At 29.8% G+C, this 21,188-nt stretch overlaps 2 protein-coding genes across 5 annotated transcripts in view; both read right to left on the bottom strand.

The window, feature by feature from the left end:
- Positions 1-4,590, bottom strand: part of LOC107448892 (laminin subunit alpha) — a 117,649-nt gene extending 113,059 nt beyond the window's left edge. The window contains exon 1 of the mRNA XM_016064242.3: positions 4,080-4,590. Coding sequence (XP_015919728.2) covers positions 4,080-4,442 — 363 coding nt within the window. The 5' untranslated portion in view covers positions 4,443-4,590. The remainder of the gene's footprint in view (positions 1-4,079) is intronic.
- Positions 4,591-17,615: 13,025 nt separating this feature from the next.
- The window catches only part of LOC107448897 (FRAS1-related extracellular matrix protein 1), a 44,011-nt gene continuing 40,438 nt past the window's right edge, over positions 17,616-21,188 (bottom strand). For all 4 annotated transcript variants that reach the window (XR_011637483.1, XR_011637484.1, XM_016064251.3 and 1 more), the window contains 3 exons: positions 20,893-21,001; positions 18,983-19,153; positions 17,616-17,896 (listed from right to left, as the gene is read on the bottom strand). Coding sequence is in view for 2 of the 4 variants with exons in the window: in XM_016064251.3 (XP_015919737.1) it covers positions 17,745-17,896; positions 18,983-19,153; positions 20,893-21,001 (432 nt within the window). In the remaining 2 variants the exon portion in view is untranslated. The remainder of the gene's footprint in view (positions 17,897-18,982; positions 19,154-20,892; positions 21,002-21,188) is intronic.

Below are 21,188 nucleotides of genomic sequence, written 5' to 3'. Positions count from 1 at the left end.
AAACGTTTTTATTTATGCCTGATATCATTTTTTTTAAAATTTCATAACCGTCATTGAACAGCAGGCCCAATTTTGGGTTTACGACCACTAATGTTCTGCTCCGTAGCCTTGTAGTTTCGAACCCAATCCAGAAGGCAAGGGAGCTTCTGGATAAAGTATTGGGGAGAAATTTGCCTTCGTGGAGGACTTTTCGATGGAACTAACCCGCATTTGCGTTACATGGAGAGGAAAACCACGAAGATCTACTACGGTTAGCCTGACGGCAAGGGTACTCTAACCCATGATCCGTCTACCACTGAGGATATTCTACGTCAGCGCTGTACGAGCCGGGTGCGGTATTCGCATCGACCAGCCATCGAATTACAAGGCGAATGATTTATCCCCTGAGCCACCACGTCTGTGATATCAATATAGAAAGTGATCTTCATTTCATCTTATTTTCTTCTTCCAATTTTAATCCGTCACGTTATTAAAGCAAACATATGTAAGTAACCTACACCTAAGCTGTCTTTCTATTGATAAAATAAATAAAAAAATATTTTGCTATTATCAGAAATCCTGTTGCATACTTGTATGCATCTTTTGGTGGCTACTTATCCTCAATTATTCCCCTTTATGTTAGCTCACAATTAAAATCAACATTCAGTGTTATCAGAAACTATTGCACACGTGTATTTTAACATTAATATGTGTAGTTGCTTATACTGACAATTTCGCCATATCGATGCTATCGTGGATTGTAGTAGTTACGCGTCGTTCGTCAATTGGAAACAACAAGTAAAGGAGAAAGTTGATAATTTAAAATTTTGTGTTTTAAAAATTGAAAGGAAAAAAAAAACCTTTTACTTTGATAAGCACGTTTGTTCAATTTATTTCACACTTCGAATATTTTTTTCTTTTGAATCATCAACCACAATTTGATTAATTTGCCACTTTGCAGAGAAGTTTCAGAATAAAAAAAAAAAAGAAAATAAGAATCTGTGACATTATATTATCTTATTTATGAAGCTTATAAATTTAAATTTTAAAAGAAATTCGAAGAAACCTAATGCGCTTGTTCTTATTACGGTTTTTTTTCCCCATTACACTAGTTATAAGTTGTTGTTTTGCTTCAAAAATGTTTCTTCCGGGATTGCAATGCTGTCTAGATGGAAATATAACATAAATAATATTGGGCAATGTAATGATATAAGATGTAATATATATATATATAACATTAATAAAAAAAATATTGTGCGAAAATGACTAAAAAATATTTAAAAATTGGCTTTTTCACTTTTTCGAAAAAAAGCAGCAAGAAACAAAACACAAACCTCATTGTATTTCAGTAGAGTATTTGGTAAAAATCAAATAATTATAATATCCAAAAAGAAGTCACAAATAAAGAAATATTTCCCAGTTGAAGTTAATTTTCAGAAAAAGCTGACCTTGAAATTTTAACGTTTTTTTTTATTTATTAGATCACTTGCCTGACTATATTAAATATATATACACTCGCTTACAAACGGTCCAAATACACTTAAAATATATTATATGTTGTTGGTTTCCTTGCTAGGTGCATTTCTTTGTTATATGCTCTAGTATTGATTAGATACATACATATTCTGGGCGTTGTTTCAAATACAAAAGAAACATGAAATATTTCATTACACGGTCCTTAACCTCCCTTAATTTTTTTCGTGACATAAGATTTATAACCATAAAAGCAAAAGTAAATTTAAATCGTATAGGAAAGAATATTCCACGTTGATATGCGGTCAACAATTATTAAATATTTCGCTGTCTGAACGGTTATTCGTTTGCAGAGCACATGCGATTGATATGTGAATGAGTTCTGCAGAGCAAAATGGAAATCATACAGGAAAGTCTGCTTTCTGTTCCGCTCTGCAGACGAAGGAAGACGTAAGTAGGCAGGATAGAGACATATGTGGACAAATTTTTAAAATGGAAGTGGATTGATTTTCTTTCTCTTTTTTCTTAAATTAAATTGAAAAGTCTTTAAAATTTTTTCTTTTAATTGTATGTTTTAAGCAGATGGACTTATTCTGATGAAGAAACTAGCCTTTTTAAAAGTCTTCTCTATATTTATTGACAGAAGCATGTTCGGGCCGAACTCTTACTGAAGGTTAGAAGGGAAATGAAAAGGCCTTCTCACGTATTCTTTGGCCAAGGACAGAAGTATTAACATTTAGCATCCTAATTATAATAATACTTTTTTTCCTGTTGAAATAGACTATATATAGTAATTTTAAAAAATGAATTTTACAATTTAGTGAGGAAAACCATTTCAAAGTTTGAACAAAACGGGGACATGATATAATATTTGGAACAGTTCGAATAATACGTGGTTGCGAAAAATGTACTTGGTAACTTTTACTTATTTATTTATTTAGTTTTTTGGGAAAACTGAACTATTACGCGGTACTGAAGGTAAAATTAAATTTAACATTAAATAATTCAAAAGGTAATTCTTACTTTAGTAACTTTTTCACATCAGAATGTTCATTAAACGTTTCCTTATACGGGAATTTTTATTATGGAATAAATTTCGTATTTTCTGAAAGAGCGATGACTGCGACAATAACTTTTCTTTATTACAGAGAAGTAAATTTTAAGCTTACAATGTGCGGTAGATTACGCCTTACAACACAAAATACATTAGATAACAGAAAAAATACTATTTAGATTTACATTAAAATGAATGTGCACATTATGGTATCAAAATGATTGATAAACAAAATAATGTGATAAAAAGCTTATTGCGATTTGCTGAACGAAAGCGGCGGATGGATTTGTGATTTGCTTATTTTTGTTGATGAAGGGGAAGGAAAGGTCAAGAATAGCCCAAAACATGTTGACGTAATACTTGATAGACCCCTTTGTATACATTTTTCTACTTTTTTAAAATAAAAATCAGTATCAATAACGGAATAATTATGGAAAATAGGAAGTGATGATTAATATGCATTGCTGTTAAATACCGTGAAATAAGAGACAAATAAATGATTAACAGGTAAACGCCGTTATAACATTTATTAATTTTAAACCTATGATAGTCAATAATGTTCATGTCTTCTTTGTTAATTAAGAATGAAAATAGGTTTTAGATCATAAAATCTTTTTTTTTTATGTCATTTTAAGATATAATAATCATCTTTTTCTTATAATTATTTTGAAGTAAAATTAATGAAATTAAATATATCTGGGATAGTGGATAGTGAATTAACATTTTAGAAGTGGGAGGCTGACCCCTAACTAGCTTTAGCGCCTAATTTAATCTAATGCCCTAAATTTCTAGAGATCCTTTGAATTTTGGCAATTTTTTTCTCCTAGAAAAATATCCATAAGAATTCAAAAGTAAAATTTAAAAAGAAAAAAATGAAAACAAAAATTAATATAAATATAAGCTTAAAATTATTCAAAACAAGTGATTGGTGATTAAAGAGCGGTGATTACCCCAGCAGGAACTAAGATTTTATAATTGATAGGGCCTTATTATCACACAGATCTTCAGCCCTGAGCACACCGTCTTTTAGGGACTAAAGTCAGTACAACTGATAAAAATATGCGTTTTTAACAGTATTTATTTATTTATTTTTTTGAAAATTAATTTATGTTTGACATGCATACTTCTTCATTTTGTAAGGCATTATTACGTTGATTTAATATTAATTACTTTTACGAACAAAAATCTTCCCGCGTCTGCGCTTATATAGTTATATGCATATTATAAGTAGAATTCTATGGTCTTGCAAATTTACAAATACTATTTGTATTCTATACAAAATTCATAATTTAGAATTTTTTTATTCCGGAAAGAGGTAATATTTTTAAAAAATTATATAGGGTTTGCCAATGTTTTTTTTTTTTTTTTTTTTAAGAGAAACTATTTTTAATTGATAACTTTTCGACTTTGAAAGTTATAAATGGGCTCTAAACGGTAATGAAGGCCTTGGGTCAAAGTTCACCATAATCGGGTCAGGCTTGTGATAATAAGGTTCTTAGTAAAACTAATTCATTAAAAAAAAAAAATCGAGAGAAGAAAAATTTCTCAATAAATTTTGGTGGAGTGAAATTACCTGTCCTAAATCTATGGTCAAGTTCACTTCATTGTACTTCATCCCCCTGGAGAGGGGTGGACTCTGATACCATTTTTCCGTTCCATCAATAGCATGTTCGGCGGGGTGGGCGGTGTTCGGATTGCTGGGATCGCAGTAGTCACACACTTGTCCCTGGATAAGGTTGATATTGGGGTTGTCCCGACTGTCCGTGTTGGCTCCCACCAATTTACAGTAAAGTTCTGGTTCATTCACCCCAACACCACAGGTCGCACTAGCCACTATCTTTCGACCCTCGGCCAAATTGAAATAAGGGGGATTCAATACCTCCTGGGCATTGCTGGACACCACGCCCAGCAGCACAAATACGAGGAGGATGATCATCCCGTGTTCCTTCTTCCACTGCTGCAGACAGAAAAGAAAACTTTCTTTAACCTCCCTCTTAATCTTTCGCAGAGTTCATTTTTGTTGGGTGGGGGGAGAGAGTTCACTCCTTATCATTTAATAAGAGGATGTGAAGAGACTTTTTTTCTTCCCTGAGTGTTCCGTTACTAATAAGTCCCGGAATGGGTCGCGTCTTCCTCTTGTTATATAAAAGTTTTACTTCTAAGTCGCAATTCAAACAATACTCAATGTTTGGGATTCCGATTAGCGACTTAAAGTTCCTAAATGGCCTCTATCTTCGTATATTTATATCTAAATAAAATCGAAGTGATTATTTTTATAAGTTACAATCAATACAATATTTAGTGCATCGGACCACCCGGATAACAATATAAATTTCCGGAATCGGCTGCACTACGATTCTCAACGTATAGAATAAAATTTGTTGAGATTATTCTTATTACATATCTAAACAATATTTATTATAAGTCCTTCCGAATAATATAATATAAAGTTCCTGTTCAGGAAATTTTATTCGTATAAAATAAAACGATAATATTTTAAAGTTGTAATCCTAACAATTAAGTATGGTGAATTAAGTAGTGTTCGGATTTTCTTTATTAATAATATTTTTTATTTAGTTTTAAGTAATCACAAACAAGGCTGTTGCCTGTCTTATTAAATTATCCTCAATTTAAAAACTGAAAGCAAAAGATACATTTTTAACATAATGCATTAACATTAACTAATATTTTCTTCGCTAATTACGCAGAAGATAAAGAAAAATTAAAAAAAAAAAAATGTCCCAAAGTAGCTTGTTTTGGACGAAAAAATAGGATATTTTCTTAAAATTTGAAACTTACATTTTGATTTCGAACCAATTTAAAACTGATGCTTCCTCCCAAAAAATATAAAAGAAATTCGTAAATTCAGCATCCTCATAAAACACTACTACGTATATGAGCAATTCTACAAATAAACGCCAATTAGACGGCCAAAAAAAAAAATTTTTTTTTGGGGGGGGGGGGCACACTATTTCTACTTGAATTTTCTTCTTTTTTACACCCTAAAAAGGCAGGAAAAAATCGTGAACATGAAATTTTTTCTTTGTGACATACTTTAAATGACAAAATACCAATTTTCAATTTTCCCCGATTTTTCATTTTACGAACTTTGATTAAGTTTTTTTATTTTTGTTTTTTGTACTAAAATATAATCTTGTAGTATGAAATCTCTATAAATACATTTTAGAGAGACATTATAATAATATTATATTTATGTAAAGGTCGTTTTATCTGAATAAATGACTCAGATAAAAGCCTCATTTTAAAAACGAAATTTATGACACATTTTTTACGTATAAGTAATTAATATGTTTGTTGTTGCTGTTGTTTGTTGTTGTCTTTGATGGCTATAGAGGACATAGTTTCAATCCTCTACTCGCCACTAGCTAATTTAATATGTTTTTAATTTTTTTTAAATATGCTTCATTTTTATCGAATGAGTTATCATTTTAATTATTTTTTTGCTCATAAGATGGATTGCTCATAAGATGATGATTTAATGTTTATATTTTAATTATCGTTTGCATTATAATTGTTGTTCCAAAAATTTTTTTTAGGATATTGTCAATGGATAAGATAAAATCTAAATCAAAAATCAAAGCGGAGAAATTGCGAGTTAAACGCGAAAATGAGAAAAAAAAGAAAATTGCAGAAAAAACTAGATTGCGAATGTATTATGTAAATAAAAAAACCACCGAAAAAAGGTAAGAACATTTTTGTTTGCAAAATTTTTAAAAGTTATTATTTAACTTCATTTTGATAACCATAAATATAATAATTTTTTTTTTTTAATTTGAAATATGTTTTTTTTTTTTAAAGAAATCCACTTTTACCTGAAACAAATATAAATATTTGTAATGTTGCTGTTTCACAAGAAGTAAACAACACGCAGCATCAAAAAATGATTGAATCTGAAAAGAATCGTCTAAGAGAAAAACATTCTTCATGATCTATGCCGATGAAGCTTCGAAGAAAAATATGCTCATTAGAAAAACAACTTGAAGAACAAAAAAAAAGGACTAATTTTTGGAAAAATAAATATAATAACTCACAGAGTAAATTTTTGAATATGAGAAAGAAAAACAAATGTCTTTTTCGAAGTGTATCGTACGCCACGAATACTGTGAAAAGTATAAAGCATCAAATTTCTCAAGTTCAAACCAAAAGTGAAAAAGAATTACTTGCATCTGCTTTTTCAAATCGCTTGTCAAATAAAAGTCGTGCTGTAGATAAAAACTTAAGTCTTTATAACCATCATTATTCTAAAAAATTTAAGAATGAATCGTTTGAATCAGTCGAGGCGGTTGCAAAAATGCAAAGTGAAAAGAGTCGTAATTTAAAAACCGATGTGAGAGTCGATGTGATTTTTATTTACGAGATGAAAATTCTTCATTAGCTCCCGGCGAGCTAAAGACTTTATTACAAAAAATAAATTGAAAATGCGACGACGTTACTTGGCTGATACCATTTATAATTTATATAAAAAATATTGTTCTGAATCGAAAAATACAATTTCTAGAGCACTGTTCTTCAAACTTCGACCGTTTTATGTAAAGAACCGCAAAATTACCGCTCGTGAAACTTGTTTATGTAAAGAGCATGAAAATTTTAAACTTATGTTCGAGAAATTACGCTTTTATGAAATTGTAAAAGTTGAGAATGTAAAAGAATTTGTAAAATCTATTTGTTGTGATGATACTAGCAAAAAGTGTATGTTTAAAGAGTGTGATAAATGTGCTAATTTTGAATTACCAAATATAACATCCGAAACTATGACATGGTACTATTCATGGGAAAGCGAAAAAATAACACGAAAAGGAGCAAAAGACTTAGTGTATAACGTTAAAGTGACATTTAAGAAAAAAAATAAGCTGCAATATTACCGATTTGATAAAAAAAATTCAATGAAAAGATACCTAAATTTTTGATTCATGCGTATAGAACTTCACATCAATTTACAATTTTAGAAAAGTTAAAAAACAATTTGCAAAAAAAAGATGCTCTTCTTGTTGTTGATTTTTCGCAAAATTATATTTGTAAATATGATGAAGAGATTCAAAGTGTCCATTTTGGTGCGTCAAAGAAACAAATTTCTTTACAAACCGGTGGTTTTTATTTAAAAAATGATTCTGATCAAGTTATCTTTGAATCGTTTTGTTCAATTTCTGAATGTTTACGTCACGATGCCTCTGCAGTTTGGACTTTACTTAAACCTGTATTTCAGAAACTTCATACTTGTAAACCAGACATTCATTTTCAAAGTGATGGACCCACAACACAGTACAAGAATAAAACTAATTTCCTTTTGTTCAATCATTTCTGTAAAGAACTGAATTTAAAAAATGCTACATGGAATTTCACTGCTGCTGGCCATGGGAAAAGCGCTGCTGATGGAATCGGTGGAAACGTTAAAGCAATGTGTGACACAGCTGTATCATGTGGCAAGAGTGTTCTTTGTGCACAAGACATGGTTGACATTATTAAAAGTAAAGATACTAAAATTACACCATTCTTAGTAACTGAAGAAGATATGAAATTAGTAGACAATTTAATACCAGAAAAAGTGCCATCAGTGCCTCAAACAACTGTTGTGCATCAAATATTCTGGACAAGATCTGAAGAAAGTCAGCTCAATTTTCGATATTTGTCTTGCGATTTATGTATTTTGAATGGTCATTGCAATCATTATGACCTCGAAAAAAGTACAATAAAATATACCGAAACGGTTTCCAATGAACTTGTGGACGCTGTAAGTAGCTTAAAACTTACCCCAGAAACTTATGCTGCAGATGATTGGATTGTAGTCATTTATGATAAATGGTATCCGGGAAAAATAGAAAAAATTCAAAATGGTATTTTGACAGCTAATTTTTTATCTAGAAAAAGATGTGTATTAACATGGCCAGCAACACCTGATATTCAAGATGTCTTACCGAAGCAAGTACTGTGTAAAATTCATGCTGAATATGAAAAAAAAATGAAAAATAAAAGTACTTCATGTTTATCCGATACCGAGTTTAAGTCAGTTCAAAAAGCAGCCAAAAATTGCATTATCTATAATTAATTTATAATAAGTTATTCACTTATATGTAAATATTATTTATTGTAAATAAAATTTTTATATAACTGAAACAATTACATATTACAAGAATTTTGAGTTTAGCTTTATTATAGTAGCAAAATTTCATAACAATTAATACAACAATTCAATAAAAAAAAACAGCTAGGTTTGAACACTATTATAAATTAAAATTTAATTGAAACTAAAGTAAGTTATTATTTTTATTTTATTACAAATAATGAAATGATAATGTCTAAATAACATGTATTTATATAGATTTTATACTATAGGATCATATTTTAGTATGAAAAACAAAAAAATTAAATCAAAGTTCGTATATTGAAAAATCGGGGGAAATTTGAAATTGGCATTTTGTCATTTAAAGTATGTCACAAAGAAAAAATTTCATGTTCACGATTTTTTCCTGCCTTTTTAGGGTGTAAAAAAGAAGAAAATTCAAGTAGNAACTGCCCCCCCCCCCCCCAATTTTTTTTTTGGCCGTCTAATTGGCTTTTATTTGTAGAATTGCTCATATTAAATTAGCTAGTGGCGAGTAGAGGATTGAAACTATGTCCTCTATAGCCATCAAAGACAACAACAAACAACAGCAACAACAAACATATTAATTACTTATATGCAAAAAATGTGTCATAAATTTCGTTTTTAAAATGAGGCTTTTATCTGAGCCATTTATTCAGATAAAACGACCTTTACATAAATATAATATTATTATAATGTCTCTCTAAAATGTATTTATAGAGATTTCATACTACAAGATTATATTTTAGTATAAAAAACAAAAGTAAAAAAACTTATTCAAAGTTCGTAAAATGAAAAATCGGGAAAAATTGAAAATTGGTAATTTGTCATTTAAAGTATGTCACAAAGAAAAAATTTCATGTTCACGATTTTTTCCTGCCTTTCTAGGGTGTAAAAAAGAAGAAAATTCAAGTAGAAACAGTGTGCCCCGAAAAAAAAAATTTTTTTTTTTTTGGCCGTCTAATTGGTGTTTATTTGTAGAATTGCTCATATAGGCTCAAAAGTTTGCTTTACTTTGGACAAAAAAATATTTTTCAACTCCTATAAAACTTTTTTTAACATATGTATATATAAATCAGCATTTTAGGGTATATTCGCTTTTACATTTATACAGTTACTCTGCAAAATTTGAAACATATTTCTTCTTCATGTCTATCTACCTTTCCGTGGTTTAAGCTGTGTTACATTTCCAAAGATACATGGGAATTTATGGTTAATTTGAGGCTCACATTTCAATGTGGAACCAGTTTAATTTCGCAAACTGTTCACCCTCATCATACAACTCTCTATATGCCTGTTTTGGACTAAAAATATTTTTTTTAAATTTTCTATAACGAATTTTCAATTTTAATCAAAATTTATATGGGTATTTTCAGAAAATTTTGCGCGCACATTTTAGTATAAAACTAGCTTCAAATTTTTCGACAATGCAAAATTTTTTAAAAAATTCGCAAATTGTCCTAAATGCATTCTCCTAAGTAAGCCTATTTTATACTAAAGAATACTTCTTTTATTAATTTCCTATAATCATTTCTAAACCTACACGGATATTTTTTTGATCTTATGTCTCATAAAATTATTAAAAAACTGAGTGAATTGGTTATTTTTATATAACGGTATATATATGGTCCAAAGTTGGTCTGTTTTGGACTAAAAAAATTTTTTTTTTATATAAATATTTCTAATGGATATTTTTGGAAAATTTGGCGTTCACATTTTATAATGAAATCAGTCTTCCTGCAAGGAATTACATAAACATCACTAAGTGTTCATCCTCCTATAACTCTAGATGTATGCTTCTAAGTAAGACTGCTTTGAACAAAATATTTTTTTGAAAAATTTTCTATAAACATTTCCAAAAATGCATTGATATTTTCGGTAAATTTGACTCAAACAATTCTAAATGGACCCAGCTTGAAATTCATTCATTGCAACAATTAATTATAAAACAATCGTTAATTGTTCCTCCTCATATGAGTCTAGATATATGCTCCAAAGGAAGCCTGTTTTAGACAAAGGAATACTTTTTAGAAAAATTACAAACATGTGGATGTTTTCGGAAGAGTTGGCGCTTTTATTTTAAATATGGAACCAGTTTCAAATTGATCCGTTGTCTCTAAAAATTAGCCAGCTTTCAAAATTACGCTAAACATGTATCAGGAACCGTGTTAGCTCAGGGAATAGAGCGTTTACTATTGTAATCGTGAACTAAAAAATTGTATTGGCTGTTTAGCGACGGTTATGAATTAAAATAAAGCACATGCCTCAGAGCTGTGATGGATCAGGGGACAGAGCGTTCACTGAGGCGAACCGGGTTTGAATCCCAGCAATGGCTGGTCGATACGAATTCCGCATCCGACCACTGTGCTGACGTAAAACATCCTCAGTGCTAGACGGATCATGGGTTAGAGTCCCCTTACCGTCAGGTTAACCGTGGGAAGTTTTCCTCTCCATGCAATGCAAAGGCAGGTTCGTTCCATCAATAAGTCCTCCACGAAGGCAAATTTTTCCCTATACTTGATCTAAGAATTCCCATGTCTTCTGTATTGGGTTCGAAATGACAAAGCTATGGAGTTGAACATTAGTAGTCGTAAGCTTGTTGAGGATTGGGAACATATATTAATCCATTGTCCAAATTTCAAGCACGTTGGAGAGAAATTTTTTCATTCAAAAACCACTTATGAGTTTATTAAGCAGCATTGGTCAAACCCTAATATAAAAAAAGGAATTGAGGAAATAGTAAAAAAATTTATGTTTAGTAACAAGGCACCTCCCTGAATTCTGATGACCTCTTGCTGCCTATTGTTAGGAAAGATATACTTCATCTCTCTTATTGATTATGTTATGGTTTGATTTTTACTTGAATTTTCTCCTGAACTGTTTTTTTTTTGAGTTTTAATTTCATGTTTTGTCAATCTCTGCCCCTATGTGATTCCTCATTTTGAAAATTTTAATCACTTGTGTTCCTAGAGTTCATATATATATTTTTTTTTTGTTTAAAAAAAAATTCCTGGAATTTGATACCTTTAGTACTGTTGTGCCAGCTGTAATTATATTCTGAGTTATGAACATCCTATATTTTCCATATGAAATTGTTTCCCTTTCTTAACTTTGCATCTCTACTGTAGATGCGACATCAATATCTCTTCTGATTGATACTGTTTATTTTCTTTGTTTGTATTTAGTTTATCTCTCAGTAAAGCTGTTTTCTGGACTTCATATTTAATATCCTACCTATTTGTTAAAACTCTAATTTGAAAATTTTGAATATGTTTGCTTATGTGATTGAACTGTTGCGCGCACTTCGAACTTTCGGAGTGTCCCAGAATGCCACCTTACGGGGGCGGAGTTAAGCTAGTTATTAGTAGTCGTAAGCGCACAAAACTGGGTCGTCTGTTCAACGACAGTTATAAAATAAAACGCATGCATCAGAGCCGTGGTGGCTCAGGTGATAGAGCTTTCGCTTTTCAATGAGGTGTATCGGGTTCGAATCCAGCGATGGCTAATCGTTACGAATTCCGCACACGGCTCACACCGAAAAATATCTTTAGTGGTAGACGGATCATGGCATGGTGAAAGTACCCTTGCCGTCAGGCTAAACGTGAGAGATTTTCCTCTCCATGTAACGTGAATGCAGGTTAGTTCCATCAAAAAGTGCTCCACGATGGCTAACTTCTCCCAATACCTTAGAGTTCCTTTGTCTGGTTAGGTTCAAAATTAAAAGGCTACGGAGTTGAACATTGGCAGTCGTAAACCTAAAATTCGGCTGTTCAACGACGGTTATAAAGCACATGCCTCAAAGTAAGCCTGTTTTAGCCTTAAGAATATTATTTTAAAAATTTCCAAATAAATATGGATATTTACGGAGAATCTGATACGCATATCTCTTAATGTAACTAGCTTCAAATTGATCCTTCCTCTGAAAAATTCCCAAGAATTTGAATAACAAGAAAATTGGTTGATTAAACAAAAGAAGATAGGATTGAACTAAGTGGCTCTAAAAATCTCGATTTGCTGCATTTCTACTTCTCCATTACTTCATCATATGGTACAATTTAAGAAATTTTACAAAATAAACTTTTTATTAAGAAATTTTATATATATATATATTTTTTTCATAATTTAGAATATTTTTTTTTAAAACGTACTAAATACAGAATGCACCTATTTCTTCTTTGAAAGGACTCTATATTCCCTGTTTTATGTGATAGTAAAGTTGTGCATTGAAGCTGTTAAAAGTATCCCTTAAGTTTAATTTACTTAAAAAAATATAAATTTTTTAAATCAGTTTATTTACCCAAAAGTTGATCAACCAATGACGGACAACACTAAACTTTTTTATAGTTGTCTTTGGCAAGACAGAGGAAGTATTCAATTGACGATTAAGGACACTTAAACTTTATATCTATTAACAAGATTGACTCAGAGGATAGTGAACTCACCTTCCGATTAGTAACATAGGTTTGAATCTCGGAGACAGCTTCTGACCTATGGCTGATGAAAAATATCCCTAGTGATCATCGATTAGAAATTCTCTATCCGACGGACTAACGGTGAATGGTTTTCGCGATTTGCTTCTTCATGTAAAGCAAATCTGGATTAGTTTTATTAAAAAGTTTCCATGAAGGTGAGTTTGCTTCAATATTCAATCCAGAAGTTGCTTTGTCTCCTGGATTAGGCTCAAAATTACAGGGCTACTAAGTTAATGGCTGGTCGTGAAACCAAAAAACATTAATTGTGCATTGCTGGTGATAATATTCAAAATTAAAACCTATTATTATTAAATTTTAATGAAATATGAACAACAGCTAAATATTTGGAACAAGGAAAATAATGTAAGAATAAAGTTTAATTTTCAGGAATCTTCAATAAGAAAATGTTAGGCCTAACATCTTCAAACTTTTTTACATACAAGAAAAAATTAAGAATATGTGTCGGAAATAAGCTTTTAAACATAGAATAATTTTTGTTTGTATTTTACACAAAAATTAATTTAAAATATGGATTTAGATTCACAAGGTATTCAGTAATTGCTATCCCTTCATGTGTATTTTTAGAATCTTTGTCACAAAAATTTAAAAACGTATATACATAAGGAGCCAGTAATTAATAATTATGAAAGAAAAAGCAGTAACCCTATCAAAATCTAACAAACTGAAGAAGGTGGGAACAAAAACATCAAAGCCTGCTTGACTGAAGAAACAGAGAATTTGAAAGTCGATTATTATTAGAAACACCTCAAATTTTAAACTCGTAATTAAATATATTTTGATGTTTTTCATCCCATCTTCCTCATTAGTGATTTGACAGATCTCCACGTTGTTTATGTTTCTTCCTCGCTTAAATAATTATCCATAACATCCATAATCTCAGCAAGCCTAACATTTTAGTATAGTTTATTGTATGATGTGTAATGCTTTGCCACTATAAAATAATTCTCATCTATTATGAATACATTAAAAGATAAGGCAACAAATAAATACAGATTTTATTGACACAAAAAGTAGCAATAATAAAGAATTTAACCAGAAAGAACATAAATATAATTGATATTTATACTATGAAAATTTGTGCAGGTGAAAATAAAAAAAAATACCAGTTTGGCATATTTATTGGCATGCGTTACTTCCAGACATTTTTGTTGTAACCCTTTTTAATATTTCCCCATCCTTTTTAGTGCAGTTTTTTTATTCATTAAAGATACAGAAAAAATTCATATTTACTCGCAAGGGCGCCGGCAGAATAATATGAAAGGGGGTGCAACTCCCTCTCTAACAAACTCTCTGTCTCAACAAACTCTCTCTCAACTCTCTAACAAACTACCGCCCCCTACCCCCCCAATTTTTTTTTCCTTTCAATATTCTGCTATTACATTTTGTTCTGTTATTACATATACTTTCATCTGTTAATTTTTTCAAGATACATTTCTTCATTGTTAACAAGATATTTAAAAAAAAAGTACGTATTTCTTGTACTTGCAAATTTTGTCACGAGAAACTGTATTGATGGCGCTAGCATAGCTACTGACTTTGAAACACAAATAACTACAAACAGTAGTTTCGTATACTAACGTGTTTGTGCACGCTTAACATTGGTATTTATTGTGTTGATGAAGTTTCACAGTTGTGAGAAGTCAGTTTGTGTTACACCTTGGTTAAACTACATTACTAATAGAAAATATAATATTACATATATTTTATTAAACGAAATTTAAAAATATAGCTTAGATATCTGTCAAGTTCGTGCATGCTCAGTGTGTATAAGAAAAGAATCAAAGCTGATTCATTGAAAAAGTTATAAACATATTTGGACAGCAAACAAGACGATTACAGTTCTTATTTGATTTAATAATTTTTTAATTGTTATGTATCAATAATTACTTAATTATTTGTTTTTCAATAAAAATATGTTTAATAAAAAAAATTTATAACAAATTTTTTTTTCTGTAACTCTTTGATTGTTTAAAAAAACCAGGGGGGTGCAAGTGCACCCCCTTGCACCCCGCTGCCGGCGCCCTTGTTTACTCGAAAGCTACGAAAAACTTCAGCGTAGCGTGATACCTCTCTCATAAAATTTATGTTACAAATTTAAATATTTACATTTTTTTGCAAAGCTTTTACGTAGCAAAAGAATAAACTTTTTTTCTATTCTAATTTTATGCATTATATACACATTGGAGTTTAAAGCAAGTCATAAAACAAGCTTATTTCTATATCCACTTCACTTCAACCCAAACAAAAGAAACGTGATAAAATAGCGTGAACTCCTCTTTATCGTTGCATAAACAACGCTTTAAAGTATAAGAAATTTTTGCGATGTTAAAAGTGCTATTATGAATTTTTTTAACAAAAGTTATACTCACTGTTCAGTAATTACTCACTCATTGTGTTAGATTAAATTTTTTTTTCAAGTTTCGAGTACTCAATTTACTGCTTAGATTAGAGAAAAATTATGAATAGAAGGTTATGCTCATCAAGTTTTTAATTCCTAAAATCACAAGTTAAATTAAAAATTTGTTTATCTAAACATAAACATTTCTGTATCGGTACCTGCTTGAGCCAAATACATTCATTAAGGCACCAAAGGGATTTTAAACTTGCAAAATATTAAAAAGAAAATATTTAGAAGTTTATGTGGGGGTGGCTAACAGTTATAAACTTTGAGTTGGTCCCTTTCTGCGATTCTTTAAAATTTTTTTTAAACTTTCATGTGGGAAATTGTCTGGAAGTTGCCAAAAATTGGAGAAGATACCGATGCGGAATTCTTCCTTAAAAATGCATACATAACATGCTTCATACGCTGCAAATGTTAGTAGTATTCTAATACTTATTTTTAAACTTAAAATATATTGGCTTTAAATACAAAGATGATCTTACTTTTTTTATTTAAATGTTTATGTATAGAAATTTAATTTTCTAAATTGGGAATTAATAAATGATCTTGTATTGAATACTATAGCTAGAAAGAAGAAAAACTGTGTCATAGGCATATTAGTTATATTGGTTATTATTATGTATGCCAGCAAAAGCAGTTCAAATATGAAAGATCATAATAATACAAAAAAGAAAAAAATATTTTTGTGACTTATGTAATAGGCGTTTTTTTAAATAAAAAAAAGCAACTTGATGGCCATCACACTAAAAATGAAAAACATGTCTTGTACTAAATGTAGTAGAAACTTCACTTAAAAAAAAAAAGATATCCACATATATTTTCAAAAATTATTTTCATATATTTTTGAAAATTAATGTCATAAAGGTTTAAAAATGACTTTAGATTTGTTCGAAATATATTTATTAAAAACTCTGCCTCAAAAGGTTAAAATATTTTGATCCTGAAAATGTTTAAGGCCTGGCAGGGGCAGTAAATTTAATATGATATAATAAATTTTTTTTTTCAACACTAAATTATGCAAACATTTTTTTCCGTCAGATTTTACAAGGCATCAATTTCTCTTGCAAGTGCCTTAAAAATTTTGATATTTAAAAAAGAAAATTAAAGACATTTCAAAGACCTGTCGAGGGATCTAAATATATTTTGATTAAAAAATAATTCGCTACATAGATTTGATACCAATATTCAACTTTTTTCACCACAGGCAATTTTGATTTAAAAAAAAATAAAATTGACCTATCTTGATACACAATCATGATGAACTATGCGGTTTTGAATTAAGCTTATAAATTATGCACAAATCATGACTACTTCACAAATTTAATCCCAATTCATAAAGAGAATATGCAGCTTCTTTCATTTTCTACATCTTAGCCTATAATTTAGAAGACGAGAATGACAGTGAAAAGATTAAGGACGAACTACTATCTTTCCAGAAGAATTTTGAAAGCAAAACTAAACAGCATTAGCAGAGAATGAAAATCAGAAAGCACAAAAACATATGGTTAAACTGATGGCAATGAAATTGAGATGTTAAAAAAAATTGGTATATATCAATGTTTAAGAAAATGGATATAACATTTGATTCTTGTTTATGAAACTTCTCTTATGAACATTATACTTTTTTTGAAGAATAAACTAATAGATTCAAATATATTTGTAATACAATGTCATCCATTTCCCTGAAACTCTTAACATATTCTTTTTAAGAATTTTTTTTTGCAACGATATTAAAAATCAACAGTTGTTTTTACAAGGCTGCCATGGGTGTAATAGCTTTATAATAGTGACAGTAAATTTACATTGTAAAAATTGAGTTTTAAAATTCACTTCATGGTTTAGAATATGAAGACATTGCATGAAAAAATACATCTGTAATATATCTAGTCATCCTAACCACGAAGTTTCTGGTATAGTTATTAAATTTGGGTTGTAAACTGAAAAGATGCATTTTTTGCTGAGTACATTTTCTTCAACATGCATTTTGAGTTGTATCCATTTTCTTTCGAGCTGTACCCGAAATAAAAAGGTAGCCGACGATATCATAGTTTTATTAACGTATGAAAATGTCCCTGTGAAAAAGACGTTTGTCACATTTGCAATGATAAATAATCCTACTCACTTATATTTATTTATTAAAACACAAAGATTCATTGTGTGCAACGTTTAAAATTTGATTTGAAAGTAATAAAATTATATTCAAATCGAAATTTTACTCATTAAAATTGTAAAAATGCATTCTCATTAAATGGGTTGTTCACAAATGAAACTCTGGTTTGCTTCACAATTTTTGTTGATCCAAATACCGGATCCTCGAACTAGAACGCACCGATGTTTTCCTCCAGGTGATCCCTTTTTCCAGTTTGTGAAACCTGACTCATCTTCAGGACGATTACCTACATAAGGAATAAAAATAAACACCTCATAAAAGTTTTTTTTTTTCGTTTATAGTTCTTTCAAATCATTTACAATTGCCTGACAGAATGAGTCGATATTTATTGACACATTCTTCCATATTTTTTTGCTATAACACATGAAAAAATCTATTCATTTTAATTTAACAGAAAAAGAATAAATTATAAGAGTCAAGAAAACTGGTAACTAAAAATTTTAGAGATTTTTTTTCCTGCTTTTAAATTTGATGCTCAAAATTTTCATAGAAAATTCAATGTAATATTAACTTTTTATGGTATTTCATTGGTGGTTCCGACTAAATATCAACAAAATACATCTGCAAAAGACAAAACTTTTATTAATAAAAACAATGTTTACGTAATGATTATGATTTTGAAATGGCAAAGCGTTCATGATGATATCTATAATTTTTTGCTGAATGTAACTCAAGTGGGACATCTACCCTAATAATTATAACTAAGCAATTGCTCATTTTTTACTAAATGCTAGGTGGACAAATTTTTTTTGTGACTATTTTTAAATAAAATAATAAATACTTACTAAAACTTATTTTTTGCACAGAATAATCTTTGGATAAACAAATTTTATAATTGTGCTCATAAAGTTTTTGAGATAAGGAGAAATACGCCAAAAAATAAAATTAATTATGAGAACCTTATTTACAAATTTTGGGGGTCAGAAACCTGAATCCATCTAAAAAAAGGTATGTTTATTTAGAGAATGTACACTTACCATCTGATTTCATAACTTATCTGATCATTAGATATAAAAGTTATGCAGAGTGATACTTTTTCTTTTCTGCTGTACTGTACACATAAAATAAATGCACTTTTATATATTTTTTAAAATTTTAATCAATATAAATGTAATAATTTGAAATAAATAATAATGAAATTCATTTCTAATTATGTATTTATCCAACCAATAATAGATAATGGCATTAGATTTTTCAGTTAGCATGTCCTTTTCTTCAGTATGCAACTTTATGAGTCCTTTCATATGTGTCCTCTTTATTGAGGTTACATTGTCTACATTATAAAATAAGTAACAGAAAAATAAGTTGTTACCGATCCAAAATGGTCTGTTGTTGGCTACTGGCACTAGCCATCTGTTATGATCTTGAGACTCAACTCGTACTAGATTTCCACGTGGTTGCTCTTCACAAATAGATTGTGCATTCGCCCACGATGTTGCTGGACGATACCATTTATAGCACGTTTTTCCAAATTTCTGCCAATCTGAAAGAAAAACAATTGCAATTTATATGATATGCCAGAAGTTTTTTGAATAAAAATTACAATACATTTATCTCTTTAATGTTTAGAATCATCTCCAAACTTTTGATTTCAATTTTTCAAATTCTCATTTGGTGTTAGTTAAATCAAAAAATTTCAAGTCTATTATTAGTTGTTCCTCATGCAGGATGACTAAAGCTACAAATTACTAATTTACATCATCAAAAAATTTTGCTTACAGAAAAAGTTAGAACAAAAAAAAAAAAAAATTATTGTCTCAAAACTTTTGTACCCAACTATAAATTTTACAGAGAACAGCAAATCACGATAAAATGAGTCAGTTTTACATTACAATCATAAATGGACCGTTTTTTTTTATCAGTGATTCTTTACTGTAAAGTTAATTTTGTCTTCTAAATATAATTTAAACAAAATAGTTCTAACATGGAATCTAATTGAGATAGATACAGCTAAAAAAATGGAGTTGTTTAAATTATATTACATAGAGTTTTGATGTCTGTGGAAATGGGGGAAGGGAATTTTTTAAATGTTGAGGAAAATTTTCATCATCCTTGGGCTGAATGGGCAATTCTGGATTCAAAAGAGAGTTCTCTGATTCGATTCACGATGATTTTATCGTAAATATACACGTGATTTTCCTACAGTTTTTGCAGTCACTTCCACATGGAACTACAGTATTTAATCACAATGTTATTATGATATTATGATACACGAATTTCGAATTAGAGTAATCGTTTTTTGACACTCAATCAGATCACAATAAAACTGTCTGCAAATCCAAGTCGTTTTCTGATTATATTTTTACAGAAATTTATTGTTTTTTTTTGGTCATCTCTACATGCTTTTGCAACTCCAATATTTTTAATATTGTAATATTGCTACACCAACAGTGCGAATTTGAGTAATAAATTTTTTTATTTGCTTTATTTGCGGCTACTCAATTATCTATCCATTTCGTTCTCTCGACAGAATTTTTTCACCTTTACGGTTCTTTTGACTTGGTTTTTCAAATTCCGATATATTATGACAGTGACACACGATATATTATGACAATGAGGGGCTTAATTAGCGACGTTTTTGTTGTAAATCTACACCTTCTTCGGATAATTTTAAACTTTTTCAGTCATTTCCACATGGTTTTTCAATTTCCTATTTCTTAATACGACGCTACTGCGGAAACCGCATTTCGAATATAAGTAATAACTTTTTAGCCTGTTTGATTCGTGTCTATTCCATCGTTAATTCGCGTCATTTTCCAGGCAGTTATTTTTCCCCTTGACGTTTTTTACATGGTTTTTCAAATGATGATACTATTATTAGTCAATGCATTTACAAGACACGGATTTAAAATTTGAGTAATTAATTTTTGATGCGCTCAGTTCACGACTATGCCATTGTAAATCAGGTTAATTACTCAATTGCTTTTACAGCAGTTATTACGGTTTATCATTTTTTTGGCAATTTCTATGTCATTTATAAAATCTCGATATTTTAAATACAATGTTATTACTACCAATAAATTCATAGCCTGGTTTTACTAGTACAAGGCGTCTTCAGAAAGCAAAAATACTTCTACCAATAGCAGCAAAGGAAAAGTTTTTACATATTGAATATCTATAAATTGAAGACAGTTATCGCTGAATAACATAACTATCTTCAAATACGTCACAATATCTAATAACTGATAGACTTTTCATTAATATGTGTGTTAAAAGTTTTACCATCTGGGCATTCCTCAGCTTCGGGAACAACTGTAGTGTCTGGGATGTTATCGGACAAAACCTCCATTTGAGTACTCTGAGAATATTCATCACAGTTATCATTGCACTCCTGCAATACAGGACCTCTTATTTAAACAGAAAACTATATAAGCGATAATAAGGATAAAATGTATCAAAGAACACAAATAAATATTAAATGAAATAGAAAATAGTTTACAAGAAATCAAATAATGCAGACAGTCAAACAATCCTTTTAGTACTGTAATCAAACTCCTCAATTTTCTTATCAGTGACTG

Source organism: Parasteatoda tepidariorum, chromosome 8 (assembly GCF_043381705.1).
Source record: "Parasteatoda tepidariorum isolate YZ-2023 chromosome 8, CAS_Ptep_4.0, whole genome shotgun sequence".
Classification (NCBI taxonomy): Eukaryota; Metazoa; Arthropoda; class Arachnida; order Araneae; family Theridiidae; genus Parasteatoda; species Parasteatoda tepidariorum.
Note: the sequence above shows the minus strand (reverse complement) of the source record. Positions and strands in the feature narration are given on the sequence as shown.